This window comes from Trachemys scripta, chromosome 12 (assembly GCF_013100865.1).
Source record: "Trachemys scripta elegans isolate TJP31775 chromosome 12, CAS_Tse_1.0, whole genome shotgun sequence".
NCBI lineage: Eukaryota > Metazoa > Chordata > Testudines > Emydidae > Trachemys > Trachemys scripta.
The window spans coordinates 32624982-32636610 of record NC_048309.1 but is presented as its reverse complement, the minus strand read 5'-3'; the positions used below and the strand labels follow the sequence as shown (position 1 = coordinate 32636610).

Here is an 11629-nt window from a genome sequence, read left to right as displayed (position 1 = left end):
TGATGGGACACTAAATGATGAGAGTTCTGAGTTACTTCAGAGAATTTTTTCCCAAGTGCCTGGCTGGTGGGTCTTGCCCACATGCTCAGGGTCTAACTGATCGCCATATTTAGGGGTTGTGAACGAATTTTCTCCCAGGTCAGATTGGCAGAGACTCTGGGTTTTTTTGCTTTTGTCTGTAATGTGGGGCACAGGTCACTTGCAGATTTAAACTAGTGTAAATGGAGGATTCTCTGTGCCTTTAAGTCTTCAAATCATGATTTGAGGACGTCAGTAACTCAGCCAGAGAGGTCTATTACTGGAGTGGGTGGGTGAGGGTCTATGGAGGTCAGACTAGATGATCACAATGGTCCCTTCTAGTCTTAAAGTCTATGAGCTCTCTCCTGTCACATGCCCCTGTCCACTGGGAACATTGATTGGTGTTTTTCTGTTCCAGCACAGCTCTGCCGGTGATTCCAGTGTGGCAGCTTTGGTGGAAAGAGGGCTCTGAACAGGGCTGGTAAAAATGCCTTAGCCTTAGCTATACTCCAGCTCCCACTAGTAGTAGCACCGGAGCAGAAAAACACTGAGAATTGTTGCCAGCACAGACAGGAACTGGTGCAGTTTCTATGGGTTTGGGTGTCAAAGTGGCTGCCAAGGTGAATGACTGGTTCAAATGGGAGAATGGAAAGAAGCCTGTTTTGGGCAGCTTCCTGGCTGGGATAGTGGAAGGGTTTGACTGGAATGGGACTTGGGGCCTGTTTGAACCTGAGTTAACTCACGTTGATTGGGAGGAGAGTGGATGTTAATCTGGAAACTAGGGCTGAGTGTGGAACAGACATCTGTGGTGTGTCTAGAGTGGCATTTACTATCCAGTTAATCAGCAGTCAGTTATCCCATGTTAAAACAGGCTCCAAACTCTGGTGTCTCTAAACTGGCATTCTCCCAGCTTTGGCCACTCCCAGCCAGCACCATGCAGGAGTGAGTGCCGCACTGCTGTGTGGGAGGCTGCACACTGAACAGTTGGAGCTGAAAGCAGGACTCAAAGACACCCGATAGGATACTTGATTGCAATTCAGGAGACAGGCAAAGCCCTGACCCCTCCAAGCCCCGCTTTGGGCCCCGTGGGCCGAACCACATACTGCAGGCCTGAAGGTGAGAGTGACAAGGTACAAGAGATGAGACAGCACAAGCTCGCCAAGTGTGTTCTCTGCAGGAAGCCTGCTGAAAACAGGGAGTCTGGGGGATCTGCACTTTGAGCAGCTGAGATGTTCCTTCTTCTGTCAGCCATCCAGGTCCTATTCACTCAGCACGTGAACAAATGATGCTGGGAAGACGCCTTTCCTGTGGGGCTGCCCTTCAATCCAGCCGTTCTGTGAAGAGAAAAGCCAGCAAAGGCTTAGTCAGCTATGGCTCTTCCATGGGGTTGGGTAGCCAGTGGAAAGGAACTGACTACAGTAATGACTGCAAGCCATTCCTAAAGCAGCCCGGACAGTGCCCAGCCACTCCAATCTCCACACTAGCCAACTCCCCTGAGAACAAGGCCAGGTTCTGGGCAGGTTACGAGGTTCTCAGCAAGCTTGCATTAGTTACTCTAGTCTTTCCTGAATCACTGAAGGCAGAATGGTATTGTGAGTGGATCTCGAATCCGGGCCCCTGGATCCCCAGGCAGTGCTCAGTCCACAGCCACTACCCAGCAGCTCACCTGAGCCACTGGAGAAGGGAACCAATGAAGCTCTAGCTCACAAAGGGCTCTGCCTCCGAAGCTCCTGATTGGGGGGAATGTCCAGCACCATGGACTGGCTGGGGAGCTCTGTTTAGATCAGAAAGGGACAGGAAGTTGTCTGAGCAACAAGAGGAATCCCTGGCTGGCTGCTGCTACTACTACTATGGACCCTGCCTGCTTGCATGACTCCTGGTTCCTGCCTTCCTCCCTGTTGCGGTCATCCTCATCCCAGACCCCCGTCTGTTCCCAGTTCCTGCTTTCCTGCCTCACTCCGCATCCCTGCTCCTATGCCCGACCCCGATGCTGACTCCAGCTTCGACCCGTGGCATGGCGCCTGACTCTAGCCACGAGGCCTGACCACCCAGGCCCCAATCATTACAGGAACCAGGGCACTGCCATCCAGGGTTCCAGCTAGGGTTTCCAACTGTCTAATAACCCAAACCCAAACACCCTTGCCCTGCCCCTTCCCCGAGGCCCCGCCCCGCTCACTCCATTCCCCCCACCCTCACTCACTTTCACTGGGCTGGGAGGGGGTGTGGGCTCTAGGCTTGGGCCAAGGGTTTTGGAATATGGGAGGGGGCTCTGGGCTGAGCCTGGGGCAGAGGGTTGGGGTGCAGGAGGAGGTGCGGGGTGCAAGCTCTGGGAGGGAGTTTGGGTACTGGAGGGAGCTTGGGATTGGGGGTTGGGGTGCGGGCTGGGGCAGGGAATTGGGGTGCAGGACAGGGTGTGGAGTGCAGACTCTTGGAGGGAGTTTGGGTGCAGGAGAGGTCTCAGGGCTGGGGCAGGGGATTGGGGTGTGAGAGGGGGTGAGGGGTGTGAGTTCCAGCTGGGGGGTGCTTACCTCGGGCGGCTCCTGGACGGCAGTGCAACTAGGCTAAGGCAGGCTCCCTGCCTGCCCTGGCCCCACACTGCTCCCGGAAGCAGCCAGCATGTCCCTGTGGCCCCTGACTCCGCAGCTCCCATTGGCCGGGAACTGCAGCCAATGGGAGCTGCAGGGATGGAGCCTGCCTTAGCAGGAGCCACCCAAGGTAAATGGGGCCGGGGGCACCTCACGCTTTCCCCTCCGCACACCGCTCCCGGAAGCGGCTGGCACGCCCCCGGGGAGACAGGGGGCTCCGTGCGCTGCCCCTGCCTGCAGGCACTGCCCCCGCAGCTCCCATTGGCCGCAGTTCCTGGTGGGTGCTGGGGAGGGGGGCGCAGTGCTCGGGCGGGGGGAGTCGCATCCCGGGGGGGCATGGGTGCTGGGCGGGGATTCGTGGGGCTGGACCAGGCTCCCTACCCAGATCCTGGGAAGTGGTGATCCCAGCTCCCTAGCTCCACATGCTGCGTCTGCTCCGCCCCAAGCCCCGGGCCTGCAGCTCCCATGTGGAGCTAGGATCTGAGGGAGAGGAACCCCCCCCCGCCCCCCCAGTAAGCACTGGCCCCAATCCCAAGCCCTGAGCCCACACCCGAACTCCTTCTGCTGGGGGGCAGAGGGGCCCTGAGACTGCCCCAGCGGCAGCCAGTGTTATCTGAAGTTAGGAATAGCGTCTATGCATCTATTACAAATGTGTTTACACCTGGGGAATGCAATCAGTCTAGATGGCTGGCTGGGAAGGGCCATTAGGGAGAACAATAGGTCTTAGAAGGTGCTAATCTTCCACCAGGGAGCCTTCCTGGGAAGTCTTCTTGAGGACGCTGCAAACAGCCTCTGAGTCATGGCTGCGGTGGCCCTACAGGGACATGTGACCACTGGACTCCATGATAATACTAGTGTTTTTCCACTGAGCAGGCGTGGGAATCAAACTGGGAGACAAAGGATTCCCGCCATATGCAAAAACTATTTAAGGTAGGGGAGCAGGGCCGGCTCTGGCTTTTTTGCCGCCCTAGGCAAAAAAGTCACCCGCCGCCCCCCCTCGCCCCAGCGCGGCAGGGGAGGGCAATCCTCCACCGGCCGGAGCACCGGGGGGAGGGCGGCGAGCCCGCCATGGCTCTGCTCTCCCCGGCGGCCAGAGCGCCGGGAGGAGGACGGAGAGCCCCCGGCGGCAGGAGCGCCGCGGGAAGGGCGGCAAGCCCAGTCGCAGCCCCGCTCTCGGGCTGGAGCGCCCCGCCGCGCCGCCCCCCTCCAGGCGCTGCCCCAAGCACATGCTTGGTGGGCTGGTGCCTGGAGCCGGCCCTGTAGGGGAGTGACATCTCCGTGGTTCATTCTTCACTGACTCCCTGCCCAAGAAAGAGGACTGAACTAGGGGAGAAGGGCTTAATCCAGGCTAGAGGGTTGTCTAGCCTGTGAAAGGAATAACTGGAGTTTTAAGCTGCAAGCAAGGGCAGGTTGCCTTCAAGAATCTCTGCAATCTGCCTAAAACAACATTTAGGGTGAGAATTTGCTGCACATATCCAATTTCTTTAGAATATTGTTTAGATTGTGTTTTTGTTTTATTTGCTAGGTAATCTGCTTTGATCTGTTTGCTATCCCTTATAATCACTTAAAATCTATCTTTTGTAGTTAATAAACTTGTTTTGTCTAAAGCCAGTGTGTGGAAATCATAACTGTGGGGCAGAAAGCTGTGTATATTCCTCTCCACATAGAGGGCGAATTTCATGAGCTTATGTTGCACAGATCTCTGTGCAGCGCAAGACGGCATAATTTTGGGTTTACCCTCTAGAGGGGGAGTGCACTTGAGTACTGGGCAGTACCTTAGCTGAGCCTTCCCATGCAGAGCTGATCTCAGCATCTGTGTGAATCTGCAGCTGGGTGTGTCCCTGCCTGTATGTGTGCTGGTAAAGTGCAGGCTGAAGCCCGAGGGAGGGCTTGGCAGTACAGTGTTAAGGGAACCCAGACTGGTGGGTCAGGCGGGCTCAGTGGTACCCCAGTCCCAGGTGGCACCCCAGAGATGGGGGAGAGGGGACCCGTCACAATTATTATTTTTTAATAAAATGGTGACATCTGTATTGTTTGTCTTGGAAGAGCCAGCCATAAGTTAGATTTCTAGATGTCCAGTAGAGATGGGACAGGTACAACTGGTTCCCAATATTCTAACATTTGCATTTCAAGTTTGTAGCTGGTTAGCGCAACAGCAGAACCTGAAGTGCTGAACGAGAGTAGGTGTGACAGGAGCAAGCGGATTAACAGGTATCAGTGCAAGAGGCAGAGGGAAGAAAGAGCCAATGAGGGTTTGGGCGAGCACATCAGAGTGGAGAGTGCAGAGGGCTGGGTGCAGAGCTCTGGAGATCAGCAAGGCAGGAGTGGGACTGCTCAGCTCTAACCAGGAGACCATGAAAAAAACAGGACAGCGCTCCAGGGGAGGCAAGGGAGGAAGGCAGCTTGGCTAAGATTCTGGGAGCTGTGGCTAGAGAGGGGCTTGGTGTGCAGGTCAAGGGGACATCAGCATGTGTAACCCACACACCTCCTGGGTTTCTGTCCCATCTAGTGGCACCGAGACCACTTAGAGAGAGAGTTAAAATGAGTCTGCTCTACAGCCTTAGTTAAGAGTCAGTGGCTTTTAGTTCATGCAGTAGAGACTCATACACTAAGCTCCAGAGACCCCAGGTTCGATCCCACCCACCAACAACCAATGTCTGTCAGTGTTACAAGTAGGGGCTCGTCCGGGATCTCAACTGGGAAGCCTCTGAAGCTTGGGATGTGCTTCCTCAGCTAGGGGAAGTATGTAACCCATACACCTGGGTGTGGTGTTCTGTCCTGTCTAATGGCACCAAGACCACTGAGAGAGAGAGAGAGAGAAAATGACCTGCCCTACAGCTTCAACTAAGAGCCAGTGGCTTTTAGCTCACGCACTAGAGACTCATGCACTATGCTCCAGAGGTCCCCAGTTTGATCCTGCCCGCCGGCAACCAGGGCTCTGTCGGCACTACACATGTGCACCGGAACCTGCAGTGCTGTACTACAGTGTAGTCCGATACTTACCCACCAATTGCAGTCCTCCTCTTCGGCCACAATGATGATCTCCCCCGCACGGAAGGTCAGCTCATCCTCACGGTCAGCCTGACAATCATACAGGGCTCGGACCCGGAAGAAGCGCGGTTTACTCTGGAAATCAGGAGGGGAGAACACCATCAAGCCTGGATCCCTTGTCTAATGCGTCCTGCACCATGCTCTTTGGTAGACACAAACACTTGCAGCCTGAGCACAGTGGCATTTTGGTCCCCAAGCCCCTGTGCACTCAGGGCAGGAGAGAATCCCCTCCAGGCTCATGGGTGGGGAACACCAACCAGCATGGGAGCAGGTGAGTGAGGGACATGCCATGGGGCCGCAGGGGAACAGGCTGGGAGAGTGCTGGGGGGAGAGGGGAGGCGAGTGCTGGGTGGCTGTGGGTGCTTTGGGAGCTCTGGAGGGGGTGGCGAAGGGCTGCAGGGGTCCAGAAGTGGGAGACTGTGTAGTGTGGCGCTGGCAGCTTCCTAACTGCAGTGTTCTTCCATATAATTGCCAACTTTCTAATTTCTGAAAACCGGACCCCTTGCCCCGCCTCTTTCCCCCCAAGGTCCCGGGCCCTGCCCTGCCTCTTCCCCAAGGCCTTGCCTCTTCTCTCAAGGCCCTGCCTCTGCTCCACCTCTTCCCTTGAAGCCCCACCTCTTGCTGGCTCCTCTCCCCCACCTTCACTCGCTGCTCTATCCTCCCCCTCTTTCCTCTTGCTTGATCCTCACCACCTCTCTCCCCCTGCCCCCACAGCTGGGCTCCCTCTGCTTCTCCCTGGCTGGGACAGGAGCTGCAGCCTCATGCGGACCCTGATGTCTGCCTGCCCATGAGATGCAGTGGGAGGATGTGGGTTGATGGCCTGGCGCCTCTCTCCCTCCTGCGGTAACCGGACTTTTGGTGTCTGGTCAGTAAATCTGACTGGACACTGCTAGGTCCCCTTTTCGACCGGACTTTACAGTTGAAAACCGGACACCTGGAAACCCTATAATCTTCCTGGAGACAGCAAGTCCTGTGTCCTTGTTTATTTGCTGCCCTGCGGGCCTTTGGGGGAGAGGGGGGCTTGTGTGGAGCTCTCCCGGGGGCAGGGAGCCAGGGGGAAGGGTTGGTGCTAGGAAGGGAGAGGTGGGAGAGTGAGGCACAGGCTCTGGCCTCCACAGGGCACCCCCAGGAGACTGAGGGCCTGATCTGCAGCATGCAGTCTTCACCTTGCACTGTGTGTACCTTCCCACCACACACACGCCTGCGTCTGCCCGGGCAGAGGAGCTGACACGTCCCCGGGGATGCATGCTCACCCACTCTGCATGTGCTTTCAGGGGAAGGGAGCAGGCAAGATGTACAGGGACCCCAGTCCCTCCCTTCAGAAATCAGGCCCTGTGGAGCTGCTGGCCGCAGGGCAGTCTGCTCCGGCTGTGGGGATAAGAGGGATGAGCACCTAGGGACTTGGGCTAGCCTCTGCTCCCCATGGTGTTTTGTGAATGCCCCCGCAGGGGGAGGGCTCCATGCCTGCAATCAGCTCCTGCCATTTCCACGTGGCTCTGCTGCCCTCTGAGTCCTGGGGTGCCAGCAGGGCAGCGCTGGAGTTAGAAGGGGGGCACGTTTGCCAACATTACAACCAAATACGGAGAGAAAAGGGGGATCTGAGCATGATATCCCAGACCAGAGCACCTACCAGGCCATCCCTCCTTGGGATCGGGGGCGGCACGTCCTGTGCTGGGCCAGGGCCTCCACCTGGGTCTTGTGAGGGCCACGGCAGCCCACGGCTTCTTCCTTTGCTGCGGCTGGCCTCAAAGAGCGTCTCCACTGTCTCCAGGGCAGCTAGGACACCAGCAGAACAGTCACCAACTCCCTCTCTTCACAGGCAATCAGCACCACCCACAGGGCAGCACAGGGCGCTCAGCCCCACCCTCTGCCAGCCAAGCTCCCTCACTACCCTGGGCAGCTGGCTGGGCAAAGGAGGGAGACAGGAGAACAGCTGGGCTGGGGCAAGATGGCAGAGGGCAGTGGGGCTGGGGTTAGATGGCGGAGAGCTGGGCAAGGGGAGGGATGGCAGAGGGGCTGGGGGAGAGGTACGGTGGCGGAGGGGTGGGCAGGNGGGGAGGGATGGCAGAGGGGCTGGGGGAGAGGTACGGTGGCGGAGGGGTAGGGCAGTGGAGGGTGGCAGTGCTGGGTGAGGGGAGGGATGGCAGAGGGGCTGGGGGAGAGGTACGGTGGCAGAGGGGTGGAGCAGTGGAGGTGGCAGTGCTGGGTGAGGGGAGGGATGGCAGAGGGGCTGGGGGAGAGGTATGGTGGCGGAGGGGTAGGGCAGTGGAGGGTGGCAGTGCTGGGTGAGGGGAGGGATGGTGGAGGGGCTGGGGGAGGGGTGAGATGACAAAGGGTGGTGGAGGGGGTTGGAGAGGGATGGGATGGTGGCGGGCAGCTGAGCTAGGCGGGCAGTGCCTCCAAAGTGAGGGGTGCAAGGGCAGGAAGCTGGGCCCGATGTGGCAGGCCGCGGGTAGGTTCTGGTAGCCAAGCAGGGCTCAGGTCGTCCTTACCAAGCTGTGTCGTGTCCTTGGTGGTGGAGTGGCTGGTGCCCTGGCGGGATCCGGTGCTGAGGGAAGCCGCAGAGAAGGGCTGGTCACTCAGACAGGAAGAGGATGGGTGGGGTGCAGAATGGGGCCCCAGGTACCCTGCGCTTCTGAGGCGCGGATCGGTGGGCAGCAGATCTCAGGTGGGCCCCAGGGCTCTGTGGGATTCCCTTGCTGGCTGCTGACTGCCAGCCAGCCCGACTGGCAGGCAGAGCCACATAGGAGTATGACACTAGCTGAGTTATGGGCTTGGCCCGGGGTCTTTCTCCAGTGGTGGAGGCAGCCCATCCAGGAGCCCCGCCACATCCAGCCGTGCTGCAGCCTCCATGGAGGGCAGCCTGGGCTCCTGCCATGGGGAAGGGGACAGGAGATGAGAGGGCAAAGCCTCACCGACACCTCGCCATAATGCCACGGCCACCACCCCTCCCACGGGAAGGGGCCATTGCACAGGGCAGCTGGCCAGACATGTCCATGCCAGGGAACTGGGACATGATATTTAGCAACAGCAGCACGTGACACCCAGAGCCATCACCAAGGGTCCCAGTCCTGGGAAAGTGGCCCTGGGAGACAATGGCTGCAGATGGCAGCGTCCCCCTGTCCCCCTCTCTCCCACCCCACCTGTTTCAGCCTCCTGTTGGGTGCGAGGCACAATCAGGACACTCACCTCCCCTGAACACTGACAAGCCGCCAGCTGTGCAGGGAGCTCCCAGAGAGCCCCAGGTTACCCTGCCCCACAGAGAGGCCTTCTGCCCAGGAAGCTCTCCCCTGTGATCCCCAGAGGCCCTGCATAGCTCGTCCCAGGTTCATGGGGCTTGTAGAGCCAAGTGACGTGACTAGGCTCCAGCTCTCTCAGCTTCATGTGAACTCAGGCCGAGGCTAAGGGGTGCCAGGGCCTTGCCCCTCAGTGAGCTCAGCCATGGGGAGTTACCTCAGTCTCCTGGGAGCGTCTCCTGCTGCAGAATGGCCTTTGGGAGGTGAGGAGGATCCAGAATCTGACCGGGAGAAGAGAAATGGCCTGGTATGTTGCCCGCGGGTGGTGCCTTCTCGGCAGCTGCTGACCCACTGCGGATGGGCAATGCGCACATCCACGCCATGCCCCACCCCTACTCAGCACCGGGGACACCCTCCCGGGCACGGGGCAAGCGTTCAGCTACTGCCGTAGCACCCCTAAGAGCTGAGCCTGGCCCAGAGTTGGGAGCGATGTACTACGCCAGCCAGGACGGCCAGGGATTCCCAGGTGCAGATGCTTTGCACTGGGATCACATGCGGCTCCGAGGTTCAGTACATTCCCCCATGCTCCACAGGCCTGGCCAAGGAGCTTCAGATCCCCAGGGAAGGGAACAATCCAGGGTGAAGGGCTGGCACAGGGTTAGTCCCTGGCAGCTGCACGGTTCAGTCCGCTGCCATCTGCGGATCCTCTCCATCCCTGTGCTCTCTGGCCTTCGGGGGGGGGGTGCATCTCCCAGGATTCAACTGGAAGGGCCAGACCCTGCAATCCCAGGGAGCTGGACATGCCCACCAGGCCAGGACTGACAGGAATGGTGTCTACCTCGGGCAGGGATGGATCCAAGGGTAACGGAGACAGAGTGAGTGTCCTCAGCTCCCCAAGCTTCTTCCCCACAGAGCCCCATCCTGCTGGCCAGTCCCTTACCTGGAGCCAGGCTGCTTGGGCTGGGCTGCGTGGGGCTGAGCGGCACCCAGGGCACAGGCTCTGATGAGGTTCGTCTGTGCTTGATGCTCAGAGGTAGCGACAGGATCTTCCTGACTCCGGGGTCCACAGCACTGGCCAGCAGGCTGGCAGGAGGAGCGGGCGGGGGCACATTGGGAGCTACACAAAATCAACAGCAAGTCTGGCACTGAGAGGAGAGCAGAGGGAGAGGGAGGGGGACATGTACAGGGTGGGGGCTACTGACAGTTTCGGTGGAAAGGGCCTCAGCTGGTGTACATCAGAGTAGCTACATGGACATTAACAGCAGGGCTGATTTACACCTGCTGAGAATCTGGCCTGAGATGGACAAAAACTTAGAGGGGCTGATACTGAATTGCATGGATAGCTACTAATGCTGCCCCTTGTAGCTGGGGGGCTGCCCCGCCTCAGCCCCTGAGAGGTCACCGCCCTCCCCACATGGAGATTCACTGAAGACATTTCCTCACAGACATTTGCTGCAGGTGGATTGGTCTGGGCCTGACTGCTTTGACAACGCTTGCTCTAGGCCTTGGCCCAGTGGTGGTCAGCCCCGGGGTTGGGGAAGGGAGCTGCAGGGATGGGGCATTGTCAGTGAGGCCAACAGGACAATGAACTGCCAATTTTGCCCAGGATAAGAAGGAAGGGCATCGCTATTGTTTGAAATCTGTCCAGCCAGACTCCCTTGCTCTGGGGCTGGCCCTACCCCACAAACCCCACTGCTGCGGCAGGGCTACCATGAAGGAAAGTCTCACCTCGGTTTACACTGCGTGGTGGAAGAGGCGGCACACATGGAGCAGAGCCAGGGGCTGCTGGAATGTGGGAGTGAGGGTGTGCATAGATGTCATGCAATTTCCCCTGGGGAGCTGGAATTGCACCCTTTGAAAGCCCTGCTGCATTTCCCCATGGCTGGGAGGCAGTGGCAGATGAATGGTAGCAGCTCTGAGGGCGGAGAATGCGCTCCTTCGGGGAACCCAACTGAAAAGAAGAGACAGGCGTGTTGTTTATGTGGAGCTGTGAACTGATGAAGACTTTTGGTCACTGCAACCTGGGCTGGATTCAATCCAGCAAGCTTCAGCCGAAAAGCTCTTTCACCCTCAACTGCCGAGTTCCCTGAGCACGATACATGCAATGTGTCGTGCCAATTTCTAAGCAGGCAGACGGACGGACGAAAGAGTTCCACACCCGGTAAATTACTGTAACGATAATAAGGCAGGTGATAAACAGCAAATAGCATGGCTGCAGCAAATCCCATTCCATTCCAGCCCAGTTTCAGCTCCTGCGTTGATGGCACAACATGGAAGAGAAAATGGGTGCCGTATTTTTGCTCATCTTCAGTGAAGCATCCAATACAGTTTCACATGATAACCTCGAAGGGAAATGAGGCAGGATCAGAGGCAGCTGCAATAAGGTGGACAGGCAGGATCTGCACACGTAGCCCTGGTTAATGGCTCAGTGATGGGAAGAAGTGCTGAGCCAGGTCTGTGCTGCGTCCATACCAGTCAATATATATGTGGGCAAGAACCTCGGCTTGTAGCTGGGGACAGCTGTAGCGTGCTGGGATCTCACCTTCTCATCCAGATCATCGTCGCTCTCATACATGTCATCCTGGCCCAGCCGCCACTCATATTCCACGTGAACACGCATGTTGAACTGATTGTTTTGAGCCTGCAGCAGCTGGAACACAGAGGAATCAGGCTCAGGTCAAACTCTCTCCTATACCCACCTACAGTGCCCTGCATCAAGGCTGAAAGTGGAGTGGGCAG

At 58.0% G+C, this 11629-nt stretch overlaps 1 protein-coding gene across 1 annotated transcript in view; it reads right to left on the bottom strand.

The window, feature by feature from the left end:
• Nucleotides 1–280: 280 nt before the first annotated feature.
• LOC117886033 (arf-GAP with SH3 domain, ANK repeat and PH domain-containing protein 2-like) overlaps nucleotides 281–11629 on the bottom strand; it is a 77392-nt gene continuing 66043 nt past the window's right edge. Inside the window, exons 19-26 of the mRNA XM_034787668.1 lie at nucleotides 11433–11540; nucleotides 10619–10841; nucleotides 9831–10007; nucleotides 9108–9171; nucleotides 8147–8202; nucleotides 7285–7430; nucleotides 5607–5729; nucleotides 281–1352 (exon numbers count right to left, since the gene is read on the bottom strand). Of these exons, the coding sequence (XP_034643559.1) occupies nucleotides 1278–1352; nucleotides 5607–5729; nucleotides 7285–7430; nucleotides 8147–8202; nucleotides 9108–9171; nucleotides 9831–10007; nucleotides 10619–10841; nucleotides 11433–11540 (972 nt within the window). The 3' untranslated portion in view covers nucleotides 281–1277. The remainder of the gene's footprint in view (nucleotides 1353–5606; nucleotides 5730–7284; nucleotides 7431–8146; nucleotides 8203–9107; nucleotides 9172–9830; nucleotides 10008–10618; nucleotides 10842–11432; nucleotides 11541–11629) is intronic.